This window comes from Lepisma saccharinum, chromosome 26, assembly GCF_977018435.1.
Source record: "Lepisma saccharinum chromosome 26, izLepSacc3.1, whole genome shotgun sequence".
Taxonomy (NCBI): Eukaryota; Metazoa; Arthropoda; class Insecta; order Zygentoma; family Lepismatidae; genus Lepisma; species Lepisma saccharinum.
In genome coordinates this window covers 59,539,361-59,556,488 of record NC_139254.1, presented here as the reverse complement: position 1 = coordinate 59,556,488, position 17,128 = coordinate 59,539,361, and the positions used below count along the sequence as shown (strand labels likewise).

The 17,128-nt window shown below is 38.5% G+C and overlaps 1 protein-coding gene across 1 annotated transcript in view; it reads right to left on the bottom strand.

Annotated features, from left to right (window-relative positions):
* The window catches only part of LOC145979758 (neuroligin-2-like), a 272,774-nt gene that overhangs the window by 151,349 nt on the left and 104,297 nt on the right, over positions 1 to 17,128 (bottom strand). The window contains exon 2 of the mRNA XM_083112744.1: positions 7,409 to 7,606. Coding sequence (XP_082968870.1) covers positions 7,409 to 7,606 — 198 coding nt within the window. The remainder of the gene's footprint in view (positions 1 to 7,408; positions 7,607 to 17,128) is intronic.

Genomic DNA, 17,128 nt, shown 5'->3' with positions numbered 1-17,128 from the left:
ACCTTCTAATTCGTTCTCTGCTCCTCCTGTCATGCAGTCGTCCTCGGGAGAACGAAAGGAGGCTTCAAGTGCATATACGTGCTGCGGGAGTAGTACGACACGTCTGCTAGGGTGCCAATTCCACTTGGTCGTGTGGGAACTCGCTTTTATCCCCTGTTTCTCGCGTGCAACTTTAATTTACTCTCTTGTATATTTCCAGTTAACCATCTCATTACTTGAATTTAACCCTTGCGATCCCATGCTAATACAAGGCTATAAGAAATGATTAATCTGATTTCAAAACATTGTACAGTGTCTCTCAAAAGTTTTAGGACAACGACATTTTAAACTAGGCAACCCAATTTACACAAGCCGTTGGTGGATTGCGTGCAGAGTTAGGCTCAATTTCAGGGTTGCCACATGCACAATAGATATTTATAAAATACGCGAAATAAATATAAACAAGTATTAATGTATAAAATTATTAAAAATATCACTATTATATCGCAAATGACAAAAATTATTTCTGAAAGAAAAAAATAGCTTTTCAAGTATTTCATCGCTGATGAGTCTACAGTAAGGAAAAGAGGTGAGAGGAAACGAAAGGTTACAAAGGAGAGGAGAAAGAGAAAGCGAAAGGAGAAGAGGAAAAGTAGAGGAGAGAAGAGCAGAAAGAGAGGATAGACGAGGAGAGGAGATGTAGTGACGAGAATGGAAAAAGATTCTAGGAGAGATGAGGAAAAAAGAACAAAGAAGAGAAAAGAGGAGGAAAACGAGAGGAGAGAAGAGGAGAGGAGGAGATGAGAGAGGGAAGTGGAGAGTAGAGTAAAGGAGAGATAGGAGAAGAACGAAAAAGAGAGAATAGTGCAGTGGAGTACACTAGGAGATGAGAGGAGTGGAGGAGTGGAGAAGAGTGGGATGGAGATAAGATGCGAGAAAAGTAGGGAACGCGATATGAGATAAAAGCATAACAGAAAGAGGGGAGAGAAGAAGGAGAAGGAACTGGAGAGAAGAGGTAGTTGCAGAAAATATCCTCTGAGCGTCAAGAATGGATGCATTGGTCAAATTATCGACATGAAACATTCAAATAACATTTTGAAATGTATTGGAGAATATATTAGATCGGTGCGAAATGCCTTTTGGCTGAGTTCAGAGCAAGTTAAAATCTTCCATGTAAGATCTTTGATTTTACCTGCGATTACACCACTAAAAAAAATGAAAGTAACTTTTAATATTTATAATAATTAATCAATTTTTCTCCACTTCTCGGTTCGTTTAAATGGAGATTTTGTAATTCAATATTTCCCCTCCCCCCATCGTTAATTCCAAACGGAATCATTCCGTTTCACACGGCGTGGACAATGAACACAATGGGATATGTCTAAAACTCATGAAAATTTTCTGCCACCGGAAGGGTTTGAACCTACGACCATCAGATTGAAAATCCTGAACGGTATCCACTACCCTACAAGCTTTCGCTCCTTAAGCCAGGTAAATGGAGCTGACCAATGAGAAATGTAGATGTAACTCTCCTGCATGTAACGTGCAAACAAGTATTATTTGTAACATAGAAAACGAAAGTAGTACGACTCGGCGAAAATATTTAATGGAGAATTGCACATGGTGAGAACTTTTCATTCGATATTTGCGGAGGTATCCTTGCATTGAACCCGAGTGGGAAAAGGGGTAAAACTACCATGTGCTGAATTGCCACACATATAAATAGTTATTTCATTAATATTTGTCAATGTCTTGCAAGCAGTACACAATTATCGTTAGAGTATCATAATTCACGATCTTATATATAAAAATATCCCGTTGAACGTGTGTCAATTCATTTTTTTTTATAAAATCCATATGCAGAACAATGTAGCCACTATATACTGCTATTATAAATAATGTTACCATGCTCTTGTTTAATGGAAGGGATATTTTTTAAGGAACATCTAGTATGGAGGATCGAACGTGGGACCGCAATGCTTTCAAGAACTCTAACCAATACACTACGCCCTTTGTTTCTCTTGGAGCTACAGTTCCTAATTATTCTGTCGCCTCAATATTGTAAACGTTATCTGCAAAAAAGAAGTTAAATACTCAGATATAGCTCGGTACTTCTAGAATTACTTTATACACATGCATTTGAAATTTAACTCTGAATTTCTTTCTTCGTATTAGTATATCTAAGCTTGTGAATATATTTTATTTGTAATTTTATAACAGTTTCATGAACATCTATGAAATAGTTCCTTATAACTTGGAATATGGTGAATAGATATGAAATGTCTTGAAAATAATTTTCGACGACTAGATTTTGGCAAGGGAATTGTGTGTGATCCGTTTCCAGTCATTCATTGCTTAAACAAACGTTTTAAAACTACGCGGAATTTTCATTCTGGGATAAGTTTCTTTACTTGCTACATGTATGCGAACTACACTCTGTCCCACTTATCTCTGGAGCAGGTGAACGAAGACAAGTATCTGAGCAGCGATGAACACTTGAGAGGAATGGGATTGCGTGGAGGGAGGAAACCCACTTCAGTTACCAGCCTTCCCAACAGCGTGCACTGATTTGCTCTGTCCACTCGATCCCCTCTCTTCACTTCTCTTCCGCTATGCGCGGCTTTGCTCCAGAGATGCTGGGACAGAATAAAGTTAATTGTTTCTCAAAAGGTATCATCTATCTCTGTATGCCACACATTTAATTCTTACTCACATGGAAAAAAATGTCAATTTGTATTCAGGGGTAGTTTCACAGTTACAAACTATTTTGGCCTTGACGAGAAGTTTAGTGTAAGTAGGTATTTTGTTTATAATTTTGAAATTCAGGTCGTCTAAGGTTGAATGAAATCCTCATATTTAGGGCTTGAACTCGTCACCTAAGAGGTTGAAGATCGTCCTCTACTTTGTGCGTGACCTTCTTTATTTTTCTATTCATTATTCTTCCTCATCGTCACGATTAGCCAAAGGTAAAATAAGAAAAGTCCTCCTCCGTGACCGTGCAGTCTAAGGAGCTGTGCTTTGGACTCCGACTGCAGGACGGCATGGATTCGAGTCCACCTATGCTCACTCTCTAGGTTCTCGGCCTGTGTATGGGACCGGTAGCAATCCACCATTGTGAAGAAATTGGGGAGCTACGAGTGTGTAGCGTAACCCGGTCTCGGAAATCACCTATGAGGCATGTTCCTGGGTAAACAAAAAATAATCGATCAGACAATTCGATTATCGAAGGGGTTGAAATAACCTACGGTTGACCAAGTTGCCAATATAAATAAATGGAATACAGATTGTCTTCGAGCTTACATTGTTAAAAAGAAGCGGATACACGTATTACTATCCCAATAATTATTCAATACGGATTTTTGTTTGTCAGGAATTATCACTTAAACTATTGCATGTTGAGCTAGTGCCCACCTAGCCGCCTCTGATGAAATCTATCATTCTTCAGATTCTCTTTCAAATTCGACTCTGATCACTTGTAACGTGCTCGGTGCAGACACTGTGCATCGAAGCACATGTTTTGCGATAAGAAGCGGCCTTGAATAGCGTGAGTGATTCACTTTGATCGCGAGCAAGCTAGACTACCAAGCTTGTCTGCCATTGAAAACCAAGTCATTTGTTTCACGGTTTCCGAACGCGATTGCTATTGTAGAAGTATATATTCTCTCAAAAGAGCAAGAAAGGAAATTCGACCAATGTTCTCCCGTCGTTCAAAACCAAATATTATCTATTAAACGAAAAGTTAACGATTGTCAATAAACGGTTTAACCTATCTGAGCATAAGGTGAATGTAAATACTAAATTTAATAGAAAGGTTCTCCAAAATTTCTCTTCCACTGTCTACGTAAGGGCAGTACCCAGGGGAGGGGCCATGTGGGCCATGCTCCCCCCTCGAACCCTAAAATATTTAAATGTGAACCTAATAATAAAAAAAATACGAAAATTACATTGTCGATTTTTGAAATGTGTAAAAATTTCAATTTTGCTCTTGCATAAATGAATCTGTTTCTTGCACAAAAGTCTTCAGGCTGCAATATTGGGTGGTTTTAGTTTTATTATCATTGATCCAAGGCTACCAGACGTCCGATTCACCGATTTAGTCAGGACAGTGAGTTACTTTCAATCCCTGTCCCGACTTTTTCGAACTGCAATAGTGATGCGAAAATGTCTCTTTATTATTGTTTTTTTTGTTAACTCACAATTAGACATGATCTTTATTTTATGAATAATTCTAAGTACGCAACATTTAATTTATAAATATATTATTTTCTAAACAAAGAATTATCATGACTTTTTAATGGCGCTCGCACTATTTGAACTATTTTGTAATATTTGTCTGTCTGTCTGTCTGTCTGTCTCTCTCTCTCTCTCACACATACACACACACATATATATAATTGGGTCTGGCCCCTCCCTCAAATAAATCCTGCGTACGGACCTGGTCTACGTCGATGACAGAAATGCAAGCAATAATCAATAATCAATTTTCCTTAGAAATTGTTGTTCTTCGAGGAAGAAAAATTAGAAGGATTTAGTCCAGCATCTTAACACAGAGTCCCACGAGTCTCTCTTGACTAACACTGTCAAATGTGAAGTGATTTTATGAATAAAATTTTCCGCCTGTTTACGTATAACGTTGCGCAGATTTGGAAGTTCGCACACGGTGTAATTATTTCGTGTTACCTTACGCAACACCAAATACATTTCATAAGACTGTTCTGGACACAAGACTTGCATCAGTAAACAAACATCTTGTCTGTTACAGTATCACAGGAAAAGAACATCGTCCTGTAATGTTCAAGCCTCTAGATATTTTCCATTAATAATGTCTAATCACAATAATAAGTTAGAACAAATAACTCGCATTTTCACAACTACCAATATTCTAGTTTTTAATCACTTCGAAAATTATTTCTCGAAGATATCGGTTATACTACAAGAAAGCAAATCAAAATTAAAGTAAAAGTTCAACTACACTTATACCAAACGACATTTACAATATTGGAGGTGACAGAATACGCAAAAACAATTGTTGTTTCATTCGATGGTAAAGGCGTGGTGTAGTGGTTCTGCTACCTGGTTTAAGGAGCTATAGCTTGTAGGGTAGTGGATACCGTTTAGGATTGTCAATATGATGGTCGTAGGTTCACACCCTCCGGCAGAAAATTTTCATAAGTTTTAGACATATCCCATTGTGTTCATTGTCACGCCTTGTGAAACGGAATGATTCCGTTTGGAATTAACGATGGGGGGAGGTGAAATATTGAATTACAAAATCTCCATTTCAACGAACCGAGAAGTGGAGAAAAATTGAATAATTCTTATAAATATTAAAAATTACGTTAATTTTTTTAGTGGTGTAATCGAAGGTAAAATCAAAGATCTAATATATTCTCCAATACATTTCAAAATGTTATTTGAATGTTTCATGTCGATGATTTGACCAATGCATCCATTCTTGACGCTCAGAGGATATTTTCTGCAACTACCTCTTCTCTCCAGTTCCTTCTCCTTCTTCTCTCCCCTCTTTCTGTTATGCTTTTATCTCATATCGCCTTCCCTACTTTTCTCGCATCTTATCTCCATCCCACTCTTCTCCACTCCTCTCATCTCCTTTCCTATCTTAGATTTCCGACTCCACTGCACTATTCTCTCTTTTTCGATCTTCTCCTTTCTCTCCTTTACTCTACTCTCCACTTCCCTCTCTCGTCTCCTCCTCTCCTCTTCTCTCCTCTCGTTTTCCTCCTCTTTTCTCTTCGTTGTTCTCTTTTCCTCATCTCTTCTAGAATCTTTTTCCATTCTCGTCACTACATCTCCTCTCCTCGTCTATCCTCTCTTTCTTCTCTTCTCTCCTCTACTTTTCCTCTTCTCCTTTCGCTTTCTTTTTCTCCTCTCCTTTGTAACCTCTCGTTTCCTCTCACCTCTTTTCCTTATTGTAGACTCATCAGCGATGAAATACTAGAAAAGCTATTTTTTTCTTTCAGAAATAATTTTTGTCATTTGCGATATAATAGTGATATTTTTAATAATTTTATACAATAATACTTGTTTATATTTATTTCGCGTATTTTATAAATATCTATTGTGCATGTGGCAACCCTGAAATTGAGCCTAACTCTGCACGCAACCCACCAACGGCTTGTGTAAATTGGGTTGCCTAGTTTAAAATGTCGTTGTCCTAAAAACTTTTGAGAGACACTGTACAGTGTGGCGCATATTGTGTCTACCAGTGTCAGTTGGCAATCCTGTCGTAACGCAGGTGCGCATGCGCAGAAGTCTCCCATGAAAGCTGGAAGTCTTGCAATCAGTCTCCCAGACACAAATTGTGGTAGTGGAAGCGTTCATTCGAACGGGTTCCATTCATCAAACGCATAGGGCACTGCGACGAAGGTTCAATGAGAGTCGTCATCAATCCGTGCCAGATCATCACAACATGATACAATGGGTCAGACAGTAGAGAACCAATGGCAGCGTGCAGAAACAGAAGTCTCCAGATCGGAGGAGTAATATTCTCTGTTGCCTCTCAGTGCAGTGTCCGCTGTGTCTCCTGAATGGAACCTGTTCGGATGAACGCCTGCACAGACACGTTTCGTGCCTAAACCGGTCAACGTTCAATGGCAGACTGAATGCGTTTGCCAGACGTACAGCTGCCTCAGCATGGGAGACTTCTGCGCATACACATCTGCGTTCCGACAGGGATGCCAACTGATATTTATAGATACATAATGCGCCACCCTGCATTTTCAAAAGTATTACAAATACAAAAATGAGTCATACGCGAATAGAATCGGAAACTCACCAAGTTTTCCTGACCCTCTATAACTGTTCACACGACGCAAGTCCAAGCGATAGTCGAGTTCGGTCCATACCTTTTGTAGCATTCAATGGTCATCACAGCAGTATAGATGCATTCCCTGAGCTCTACAAGTGTTGTTGGCAGTGGGCGTAAGTAAACACGATCCATAACGTACCCCCACAGGAAGAAATCACAAGTCTTAAGATCAGGAGACCTAGGGCTGAAGCTGAATTAGACCTGCTCTTTTCCTGCATTGTCGCCATTTTGTAATGACACTACACTCAGGCTGCCACCTGGTGTGGATCGCATGAAGACCTGTAGAGTTTCCGGTTCTTTTCATGTATGAATTATTATTGAATGTGTAATACCTTTGAAAATACACAGTGTTTAGAAATCCGATGAATTATTGATAGTAGCCCTGTACAGTGGACTATTTTTAATTCAAACTACAAATGGATAAGGGAAATATTTCCGGGGGGGATTCCTCCCATGTCACCCCTGAATTCATCACTGCTCGATATGGAACCAACACAACAATCCCCCTTACACTCCAAAAGCTTATCGCATCACAATTGTTGTCCTGCAAAGCGAGGAAGTAAACAAGAGAGAGAGAGAAAAAAACGAGTGGTCACTTACCGTCGGGTATGGCACTGGAAGTCATCAGAAAATTGATGCAGGAGGCTCCTGTTCCATGCCCGAAGATGGTGACGTTGCTGGGGTCTCCCCCGAAGAACGCGATGTTCTCCTGGATCCAATGCAGCGCCGCTATTTGGTCCATGAGGCCGTAGTTCGCAGGGGAACGGTTGTATGGATCGGTGTTGGCGTTTAGAAAACCTGCAATATAAAAAAAACCGCACTCATCAATGTTGACTGTTTCAAGTTTCTAAGATGCACACTAGACTACTGCATGGGGGCACTTTCATTTGCTCGTACCTCCTACAATGGAATATAATTTCAATGTGACATTAATCATATGTAAAATATCCGTTCTGGCAGTTTTAGCCCACAATAATCTGTTTCATTTTGATATATCATTGTACGTATTAGTAAGATAGACATGGATTCATATATATATCTCCGATTACTACCCTTATAAGGTCTTTATCCATTAAGTGATTTAAATGTATTGGATTGTTCTTTCTGTATCTAAATAAAGCTCTTCTAGTCAATTGAAACTATCTGCCGGAAAATAAAGTACCAGCAGTCTTCCCTTCCCGCGGACGCTTTCGTATGAATCATCCAGCGCATTCTTCATGGTTCCATAGACACATACACTGTCTACCAGCAGGCAGGAATGTGCAGGTAATTCTTGGAATTAGGCTTGAATTCCATTCGATGTCAGGTCAAATAGTATGCAATGTAAGCTACAACGGGAACAAAATATTATCGGAAAAATGGAAATATTATATTGGGTGTCTTGAAAACAAAAATAAATTAAATTTAATCCTATCCCCTCGCGTCTCGATCTGACCCCGCCATAACTCTCAAACAGTTAATGCTACAATTTTAATTCTTAAATGCAAAAACTGAAGTTTGTAACGACCCTGCGTGGTCGCCATATTATATTTTGTTAACAAGGTTTGGATAAAGAATGCATGCTAAATGTTTCTGCGAGGCCTACGCTTTTAGTTTAAATGTATTCTGTAAACGTTAACGGATCCACCTCTACGTTTATTAGCTTCGCTTATTATTAGACCCTGCGTGGTCGCTGTATTCAGTAAATGTTATCAATTATTGTCATTAACACTGTTCCACTCTTTGTTTAGAATTGCAGAGTCCTGCGTGGCTCATTATTAATTGTATTGTCTGAATGCACACAGTTTTAGTTTATTATGACGCCTGCATCTAGTGATTTTCCCTCTAGTGATTTCTGAATGTCCAACCTTGATAATTCTCAGTACGGAGTTTGAAATGTGTAAAAAAATGAGTTAGCAACGCGTACTTGTAGTTACAATTTTCACCGCCCATGCGCCACCGCGAGTATAAAGCCAGGGCAGCGAGGTCCGGAGCTCAGTTGGCTCCCTGATGTCAACAGGCAAACACCCGTTTAACTGGCCTCCCAGCCTGAAGACTAGAAGCCATCCCAGGAGGAAGGAAGGAAGGAAGGAGGAAGAAGAAGAAGAGCCTAGCAGCAACCTACCTACCTGGTCCGCCCGCCTTGGCTGATAGGTGCTCAGGACCTACCTGCCCGGCTTTACTGGGAGCACCCGGACCTTCCTTTCTAACCTGCCGTCCCTGCATAGGAGATACCGGTTGGCTCGCCAATTCCCCGCTAATGCAGGGGGGTGTCGCGGCATCCTTTAATCCTTTTACCAGCGCCCGCTATTCGGAGGTACCGATTGGTTTCGGCCAATTCCCGGCTGTGGTTGGGGGTACTACGCACAACCTACTCTCTCTTACAGGGGAACCCGTGACGTTAGCGGCGACCAAGGCCCTAAGTAAAATTAGGTCCCCATACTACCCCTGGCGCCTCACTGGACCCCCTTTATCTCTTCGAGACCAAAAGTATTGCACGTAAATACAGGTGCGTGGTACAGGTAAATGCACTTGGGTAAGTGTGCTAACGGACACCCTTGTGTTGTAATTATAATAAACATTATGGATATATATAAACCTGGTATAACCTTTCTTTACACCCAGCAAGCCCTGAGATAATTCTGAGTCCTTGTTCTACGACTGATAAGTAGTTAGCATGTATGGGTAGACTTTTGCCACCCACCTAATTGCAGAGTTTAGTGTGTTGAACGCAGCCAGTGCCTGTACTACTCCGCTGTGCTGTCCTCCTGTGTTGGCGTGGGAGGACGTTGCAAGTTTATATTATCAGCACTTATTTAAATTACTATTTTAAGTGCAGACACCATTGTTGCGTTTCTCATGACGTATGATAGATAAGGAGCGCTCGTCCGCGGATGGCTGGGTAGGGGAAGAGTACAGAGTACTGTACGCAGGATTGTAAAATTATGCGTAAAAAATATGTTTCTACATGACACGTAAATTACGCGTAAAAATCTAGTAAAATGCGTATAAAACGTAAACTGCGTAAAAAACCTAGAATCAAACATAAATCAAAAAGAAAACATGATTTTTGACATGGTATGGAAGGAGAATACAAAAAAAAGGCTTTAAAAACTTTCCTTCCGAATTTGTATTTGCTTTTATATTGAAATTACACAAACTTCCATATTCACATTCGCATCATAATTACCTTATGCAAGTGTATAATACGTATGGGAATTTGAAGCTGTTACTAAAATTTTGAAATCCAATCCAAATAAATTGTCGTTAATCGTATTGTCTTGTTATAAATGCAAGTACTAATGCAGGACGTATATATCAAGAGATTTCTCAATTTTTTTAAAAAATATGTGAAAGAACATTTCTATTTTTTAAAAAAATCTGTTAGTGTGGGTGATATATATTATAAAATACATTATTGTATGTGGTGAACTAGCAGTTATGGCCAATGTACATAGTCTGTGGATAGCAACGATTATGCATCTTGTTTATGTGTCTTATGGATGATTTAAGTTTTAATAATGTAATCCACCTTGTTACAAGTTTTAATTATATTTAATTATGAAGTTCCAATCTTGAGATGTTTATTTCTGTTTGTCATTAATATTAGGACATAACAAAATGGCGACGAGGATTAAAGAAGATAAATAATTACTACTGTAAGTAGAATTATAGTAATTAAGTCCAAGTGAGCCAGTATGGAAAAACACATAAGTTTTATACCTGCATTTGAGGCTTATGACCCAAGCCAGGATATAAATTCGTATATTAAAAGATTCATGGCTTTTATTGAGGGTAACGATATACAAGAAAGGAAACGAGTGTTTACTCTTAGTTCTGTAATCGATAGTTTACCATATCAAGAGCTGGAACACAGATTAAGCCCAAAGGATCCACAAGATTGCACCTTGGAGGAACTCTTTGATACATTGCGAAAAATATATGCATCACAAGTTAATAAATGTATTCAACGATTCGCTTTTATGCAAATAAAGCAAGAGCAAGGTGAGACAGCTACATCGTACATAACTCGTTTAAAAGTTGCTGCAATAACTTGTGAGTTTACAACAGATGAATTAGACACTCGTCTTAGAGAAAAACTCGTGTTCGGACTACCCGATAGTATGCTAAAAGATAGATTACTGTCAGACATGGCCAACACATTCGAAAAGTTTTGTGATGTAGTACTCCAACATGAGATAATACGCACAAATAAAAATAAAATCAATCAAAATGCATTTATGGTAGGTGAAAATAAACAAATACAAGGCTCACGTAGATTCGGTACAAACAATTCGTTTGCTAAAGCTCATTTTTCAAAGAATCAACAAGATACAAGAGAATCAAGATTCGGAATAAATAATGCATACAAAGGCATGTCACAATCTAAACCCCATACTGCATTTAGCAAAAAATTTGTATCACGGCAAAATCAGGCAAATGATATAAAATGTAAGCGATGTGCAAGGTTAGGTTGTACATTCAAAGATAACTGTCCTGCATTCAATGCTATTTGCAGTTTCTGTAAGAAGAAAGGACATTTTTTGGCTGCATGTCTCGAAAGAAATAAACAATGGAAGGAACCTGCAGTCAATTTATCTAGTAGTTATAAAGGAAATTGTGAAATGAGAAACAGTAATTTGGATACCAAAGGTAATGGTTATGGAGAACGCAATTCTCAACTTAGCTTATTCTATGTGCAAGAAGATAGTGCATATACTTTTTTAACTACAAACACGCAACAAATGTACAATAAAAAAGCAAACGAATCTATTTCTAATTTGCAACACGCATCTGATCAGATTTCATTGAGAAATGAACGTTTACCTTTGTATATTGATATTATAATACAAGACCAATCGTTGGAAGCTATTGTCGATTCTGGTAGTTTTGCTATTTTCATTTCCAAAGATTTGTTAACTAATCTTATTGGCAACTTCACACTGAGTCCGTTATTAAATTCATATACGTCGATATCAGGTGAAATATTGTGTTTATTAGGCCAATTAAACTTAAAACTTTACTATCAAGGCAAAATGTACATGATGCCTTTCGTTGTTGGCGATAAGATTAATACAAATATATTAATTGGTAGAGTTGGAATGAACATATTATTTGGTGATTGATGCAGCAAACTTCTAAATGAGTTTCCTGAAACTGATTACATTCAAAATGAAGATTCTACACATGCTTGCTTAGGTTTGGAATCAAAAGATTCGCTACCAGATGCTTGTTTGAAAATTCAGCGTTCAGGCATAATGGATACTCCAAAGGTACATCAGCAAAGGATTGATGATATAGGTGAATGTTCACGAACATCAAATGTGCAAGGGCAAAATAGCAAAGCCATGATTCTGAACAAACGTAAAGCCGACGTAAATAATTCAAACAAATGAACATTTGAAGACTGTCGTTCACAATTACTGACATCTTTTGCAGAATTGTTTAATGAGGATATTAGTACACCTATTAAAGATTTCAAGGTATCAATACCTTTACAGAAGAATGCTAGGTCTGTGTTCAGGAAAGCGTACAGAATAGCATATTCATTACAAGATCAAATAAAACAAGAAATAGATAATATGTGTAAGCAGAATATTATAGCTCCTATAGAACATTCAGAATGGGCTAGTCCTATTGTGCCAGTTAAAAAATCAAATATTTCTATGTAGATTACTCGAAGACGGTCAATTTTCAAACCGATGTTTTAGTGTATCCTCTACCAGATTTTCCTGATATTTTACAAAAAGTTAAAGTAGGAAAGTACTACACCAGGCTTGATTTATGTTCAGCATTTTTACAAGTTAGTTTGCATCCGGACTCACAAAACATATTATATTTAAATTATGATTCTCACTTGTACAGAATGCAACGTTTACCATTTGGTACAAATGTTTCGTCTCAGCTTTTCCAACAGGTAATTGATTTAATTTTAACAGGATTGAAAAGAGTTGCAGCATTTATTGATGATGTTATCATTTCTGGAGATAGTCTACAAGAATGTTTCCTAAGAACAAAACAAGTTCTGGAACGCTTTAAAGATTATAATGTTAAAGTCAATTTAAGTAAATCTGAATTCCTAGTGCAAGAAGTGATTTACTTAGGAAGACGTTTCACGGTAAATTGAATCACACCAACTGAAAAGCATGTGCGTGCTATTTTAGAAAGTCCAGAGCCAAAGAATAAGGTTCAACTACAAAGTTTTTTAGGGATCGTTGCATTTCAAAGCCGTTTTCTACACAACTTGTCATCTACAATACCACACCTATATCGACTTCTGAGGAAAGGCGAAAAATGGTTGTGGTCTAATCAATGTGTATCGGAATTTAAGGCTGTTAAAGATAAGATTGTTCAGACACCTGCTATAATTCCTTTCGATCCTTCAAAAGAAATAATCCTAGAAACAGATAGTTCTTGCTAAGTGTTGGAGGTCCATTAGGGCACAAGATAGATGGCGAACATCGAACAGTGGCGTGTTTTCAGCCACACTTTCGCCTGCTCAGAGGAATTACTGTCAGGGAGAAAGAGAGGCATTAGCCATTGTTTCGTCTGTTAAGCATTTTTATTTATATCTGTCAGGTCAAAAATTTACAATATACACTGATTCAACGACTGCGGAATCATTGCTTGATTCGAATACACCAGTCCCAATGCAACACAATGCACGTTTTCAGAGGTGGAAAATATTCATGGCATCTCTGAATTATGAAATAGTGTATTCTAAGAAGGTTCCCATAGCAGACGCTTTGTCAAGATTACCACTACCTGAAGAATTGCAATCAGATTTGGTTTTGACAGCGTATGCAGATCTAGAACAAAAGTTACAACCGTTACGCATATCTGAGATCAAGGAGCATACAAAAAGCGATAGTTTGTTGTCTAAAATAACAATTTACGTTAAGAATGGTTGGCCAAGAGAAATTGATCCACAAATCAATGAGGAAGCAATAGCTTTATGGAAGAAACGTCTGGAACTGTCAACAGAAGATGAATTGTTGATGTGGGGAAATAGAATTGTATTGCCAGAGACACTGCGATGCAAGTTTCTCACTCAAATTCATGGCCTGCACAGTGGCGTAGTGAGATTAAAACAGATTTGCAGAGATTTAGTTTGGTGGCCTAAAATGACTTCTGACATTGAAAGTTTTGTTGCAAAATGTGATGCTTGTCAGACGAATGCAAGAGCTCCAGCAAAATAACAATTTATATCATGGACACCGACATCACAACCTATGGAACGTGTACATGTCGATCATTTCTATTTCAAAGATTATTTATTCCTGTTGTGTGTTAATGCTCACACGAAATTTTTGAATGTTTGGCAATGTTCTAATTTAACGGCTCAGGAAGAAATTAGACATTTTAAAAGCCAATTTTACATAGTTGGTTCTCCAAAAGAGTTAGTCTCAGATAATGGACAACCCTTTGCAAGTGAACAATTTAAGATGTTCTGCCAAAGGTTGGGCATTGAACTAAAGCATTCCTGCCCATATAAACCTTCGGGAAACGGGTTGGCTGAGAGAACAGTCAATACCGTGAAAAGGTATCTAACCTTCATAGGAGATTTTCCAAAAGGGGATGTTAGAAAATTAAATACTGAAGTAGAATCACTACTGCGTACAGTAATACACTGGCATAACAACACTCCATTGCCATCAACTGGAACATATCCAAGTTCATTAATGTTTTCTTACGACACTGCAAGTAATATAATCATTAAAGATGACACTACAAATGTTCATTATGAATGTGAGAAATTTTCAATTGGAAGTAAAGTATATTATTACTGTCCTGAAAGAAAGACATATCGGAAAGGAGAGATTATTGAAAGATGCAGTTTTGATGTGTATAAAGTAAGAGATGTAGAAAGTGGCAGATACAGAAATGTACACTATTCATTTTTAAAGATTCTTCATGAAACAGGAGGAGATTCAAATCAGTCAGAAATACCCAAGGAATATGACGATAGTGCATATCATGCATATTTATATCCTCCGATTAAAAATGAAATGCATCGGCAGGAACTAAGCGACAGTGGAGAACACAATGCTCACAGTTCGTCTCCGAAGCAAGAAAGTAGCTCATATTCGAAGGAAGCGAGCAGACTTGGTCCAGGAACAAGTTTGTTTTCGAAGGGAGGAAGTGATTTTGTAAGAAGGAAATCTCAAAGAGTAAAAAGGCCAAGAGCGTTTTACCCCTCATAAGTTTGTTTTCTCTAGAAGACGAGAAGATTGATATATATATATATTATAAAATACATTATTGTATGTGGTGAACTAGCAGTTATGGCCAATGTACATAGTCTGTGCATAGCAACGATTATGCATCTTGTTTATGTGTCTTATGGATGATCTAAGTTTTAATAAATAATACACCTTGTTACAAGTTTTAATTATATTTAATTATGAAGTTCCAATCTTAAGATGTTTATTTCTGTTTATGTCATTAATATTAGGACATAACAGTGGGTCATCTAGATGCATTTCGATCGTTTGTAATCTATACTAATTTTTCACGGTTCACTACATAGCGAATTTTACTAATTTCTCACAGATCACAACCTAAAGGAATTTAATACTTTTTAGTATCTAGCGAGCTGTGTACTATCCGCTATGCAAATCTTGTACTGCTCACAATCTGGACGGATTTTGCACCGTTCGCAATTAGAACAACTCCAGATGTACAAGGCCAACCTCCGTCGTTAGCACAGTGCACTGTTCGCAATTAGAACAACTCCAGATGTACAAGGCCAACATCCGTCTTTAGCACAGTGCGCCATAACGACAGGGGTCACGAGTTCGAATCCAGGTCTTTGTGAGTGTCACTTTATCAATTTCATCATGTCCCTCATCCTCATCTTCGCGATTAACCAAAAGTGGCAGGAAATCGACTCAGAATAACAAAAAATCAATTAATAAATCCAGATGTACTACTGAACGACTCTTGGTGATACAAACAGAAGAAGCTATTTCAGTTCCCACGAACAACAATTTGCCTTCAAGCCCCATACGACGAACAAGTACTTTCAAAACCCAACTCACATGGGCACAAGATGGCTTCCGAAAGAGCTAATCCTGATGCAGCCACACACAGATGAATACAACAAACCATTAGAAAACTTCTGTTAACAAAGATTCGCACGGCTAAACACGGAGCCTCATGTTTACTTTGAACACGGCGTTAAATAATCACCCGTCGTGCGAATTGGAACAAGCAGACAAAGAAATCGAAAAACAAAAACGAAGCGAAAAAATATTTTAGTATAAAATGGCGACCGACCGACCCCTCCCTTATTACCGAAAATTCATGCATGCGTGCGAGGTTCTCTCTGAGTAATTGCCGCCATAATTATTCTTTGTCTTCACCCCAGAACTTCCCGCGCTTTTTTCCCGCGCTTTTTTCCTCATTCCCAACGACTCCTGATGAGCGCAGGATGCCCCCCCCCTTTCTTCCTCGTCTTCTACCGCTTCCTCTTCTTCTTCTTCGCTGTTGCTTTCGAATTTGGCTCCCGGCCTGAATATCTAGGACCGCGGATTCGGGAGCGGACATAAAAAGGCAAGCTCATGTAAATAACTAGAAGTCGGAGGTTGGAGGGAGGGAGCAGTCGATATCAGTGAAGATTCTAATTTTGGCCTCGTTTGCTCCGGTCGACTGGAGAATTCATTTCCTTGCCTCTTTCGCATCCTTACAAGCAACAATGTGCCCAACAATGGTAATCAATCGGAAGGGAATGAAAGGCGCTCCGAGCGGAAGCAAATGTTAGCGACTTTCAAGGGATTGTCCGTTGGGTGTAGACGTGGGCGGACATTTTTTCAAAATAGTTGCTTAGGATGGAAATTGAGACTGAGCAATTAAGTGAGCGAGCGAGAGAGAGAGAGAGAGAGAGAGAGAGAGAGAGAGAGAGAGAGAGAGGCGGGGGTAAGTAATAAAAGTAGAAATAAGGAGAAAGAAAGACAGAGAGAAAGAACGAGGGAGAGAAAACAAGAAAGGAGAGAGGAATGCCAGAAAATGAGAGAGAGAGAAAGAAAGAACAGTGAAAAGAGAAAGAGGATGAAAGTGAAAAGAGAGAGAGAAAGAAATAAAAGTGAAAAGGCAAAGAGGATGAAAGTGAAGAGAGAGAGAGAAAGAAAAGTGAAAAGCGAAAGAGGATGAAAGTGCAGAGAGAGAAAGAAAGATAAGTGAAAAGGGAAAGAGGATGAAAGTGAAAAGAGAGAGAGAAAGAAAAAAGTGAAAAGGGAAAGAAGATGAAAGTTAAGAGAGAGAGAGAAAGAAGGTAGGTGAAAAGGGAAAGAGGATGAAAGTGAAGAGAGAGAGAGAGAGAGAGAGGAAAGTAAAGGAAGT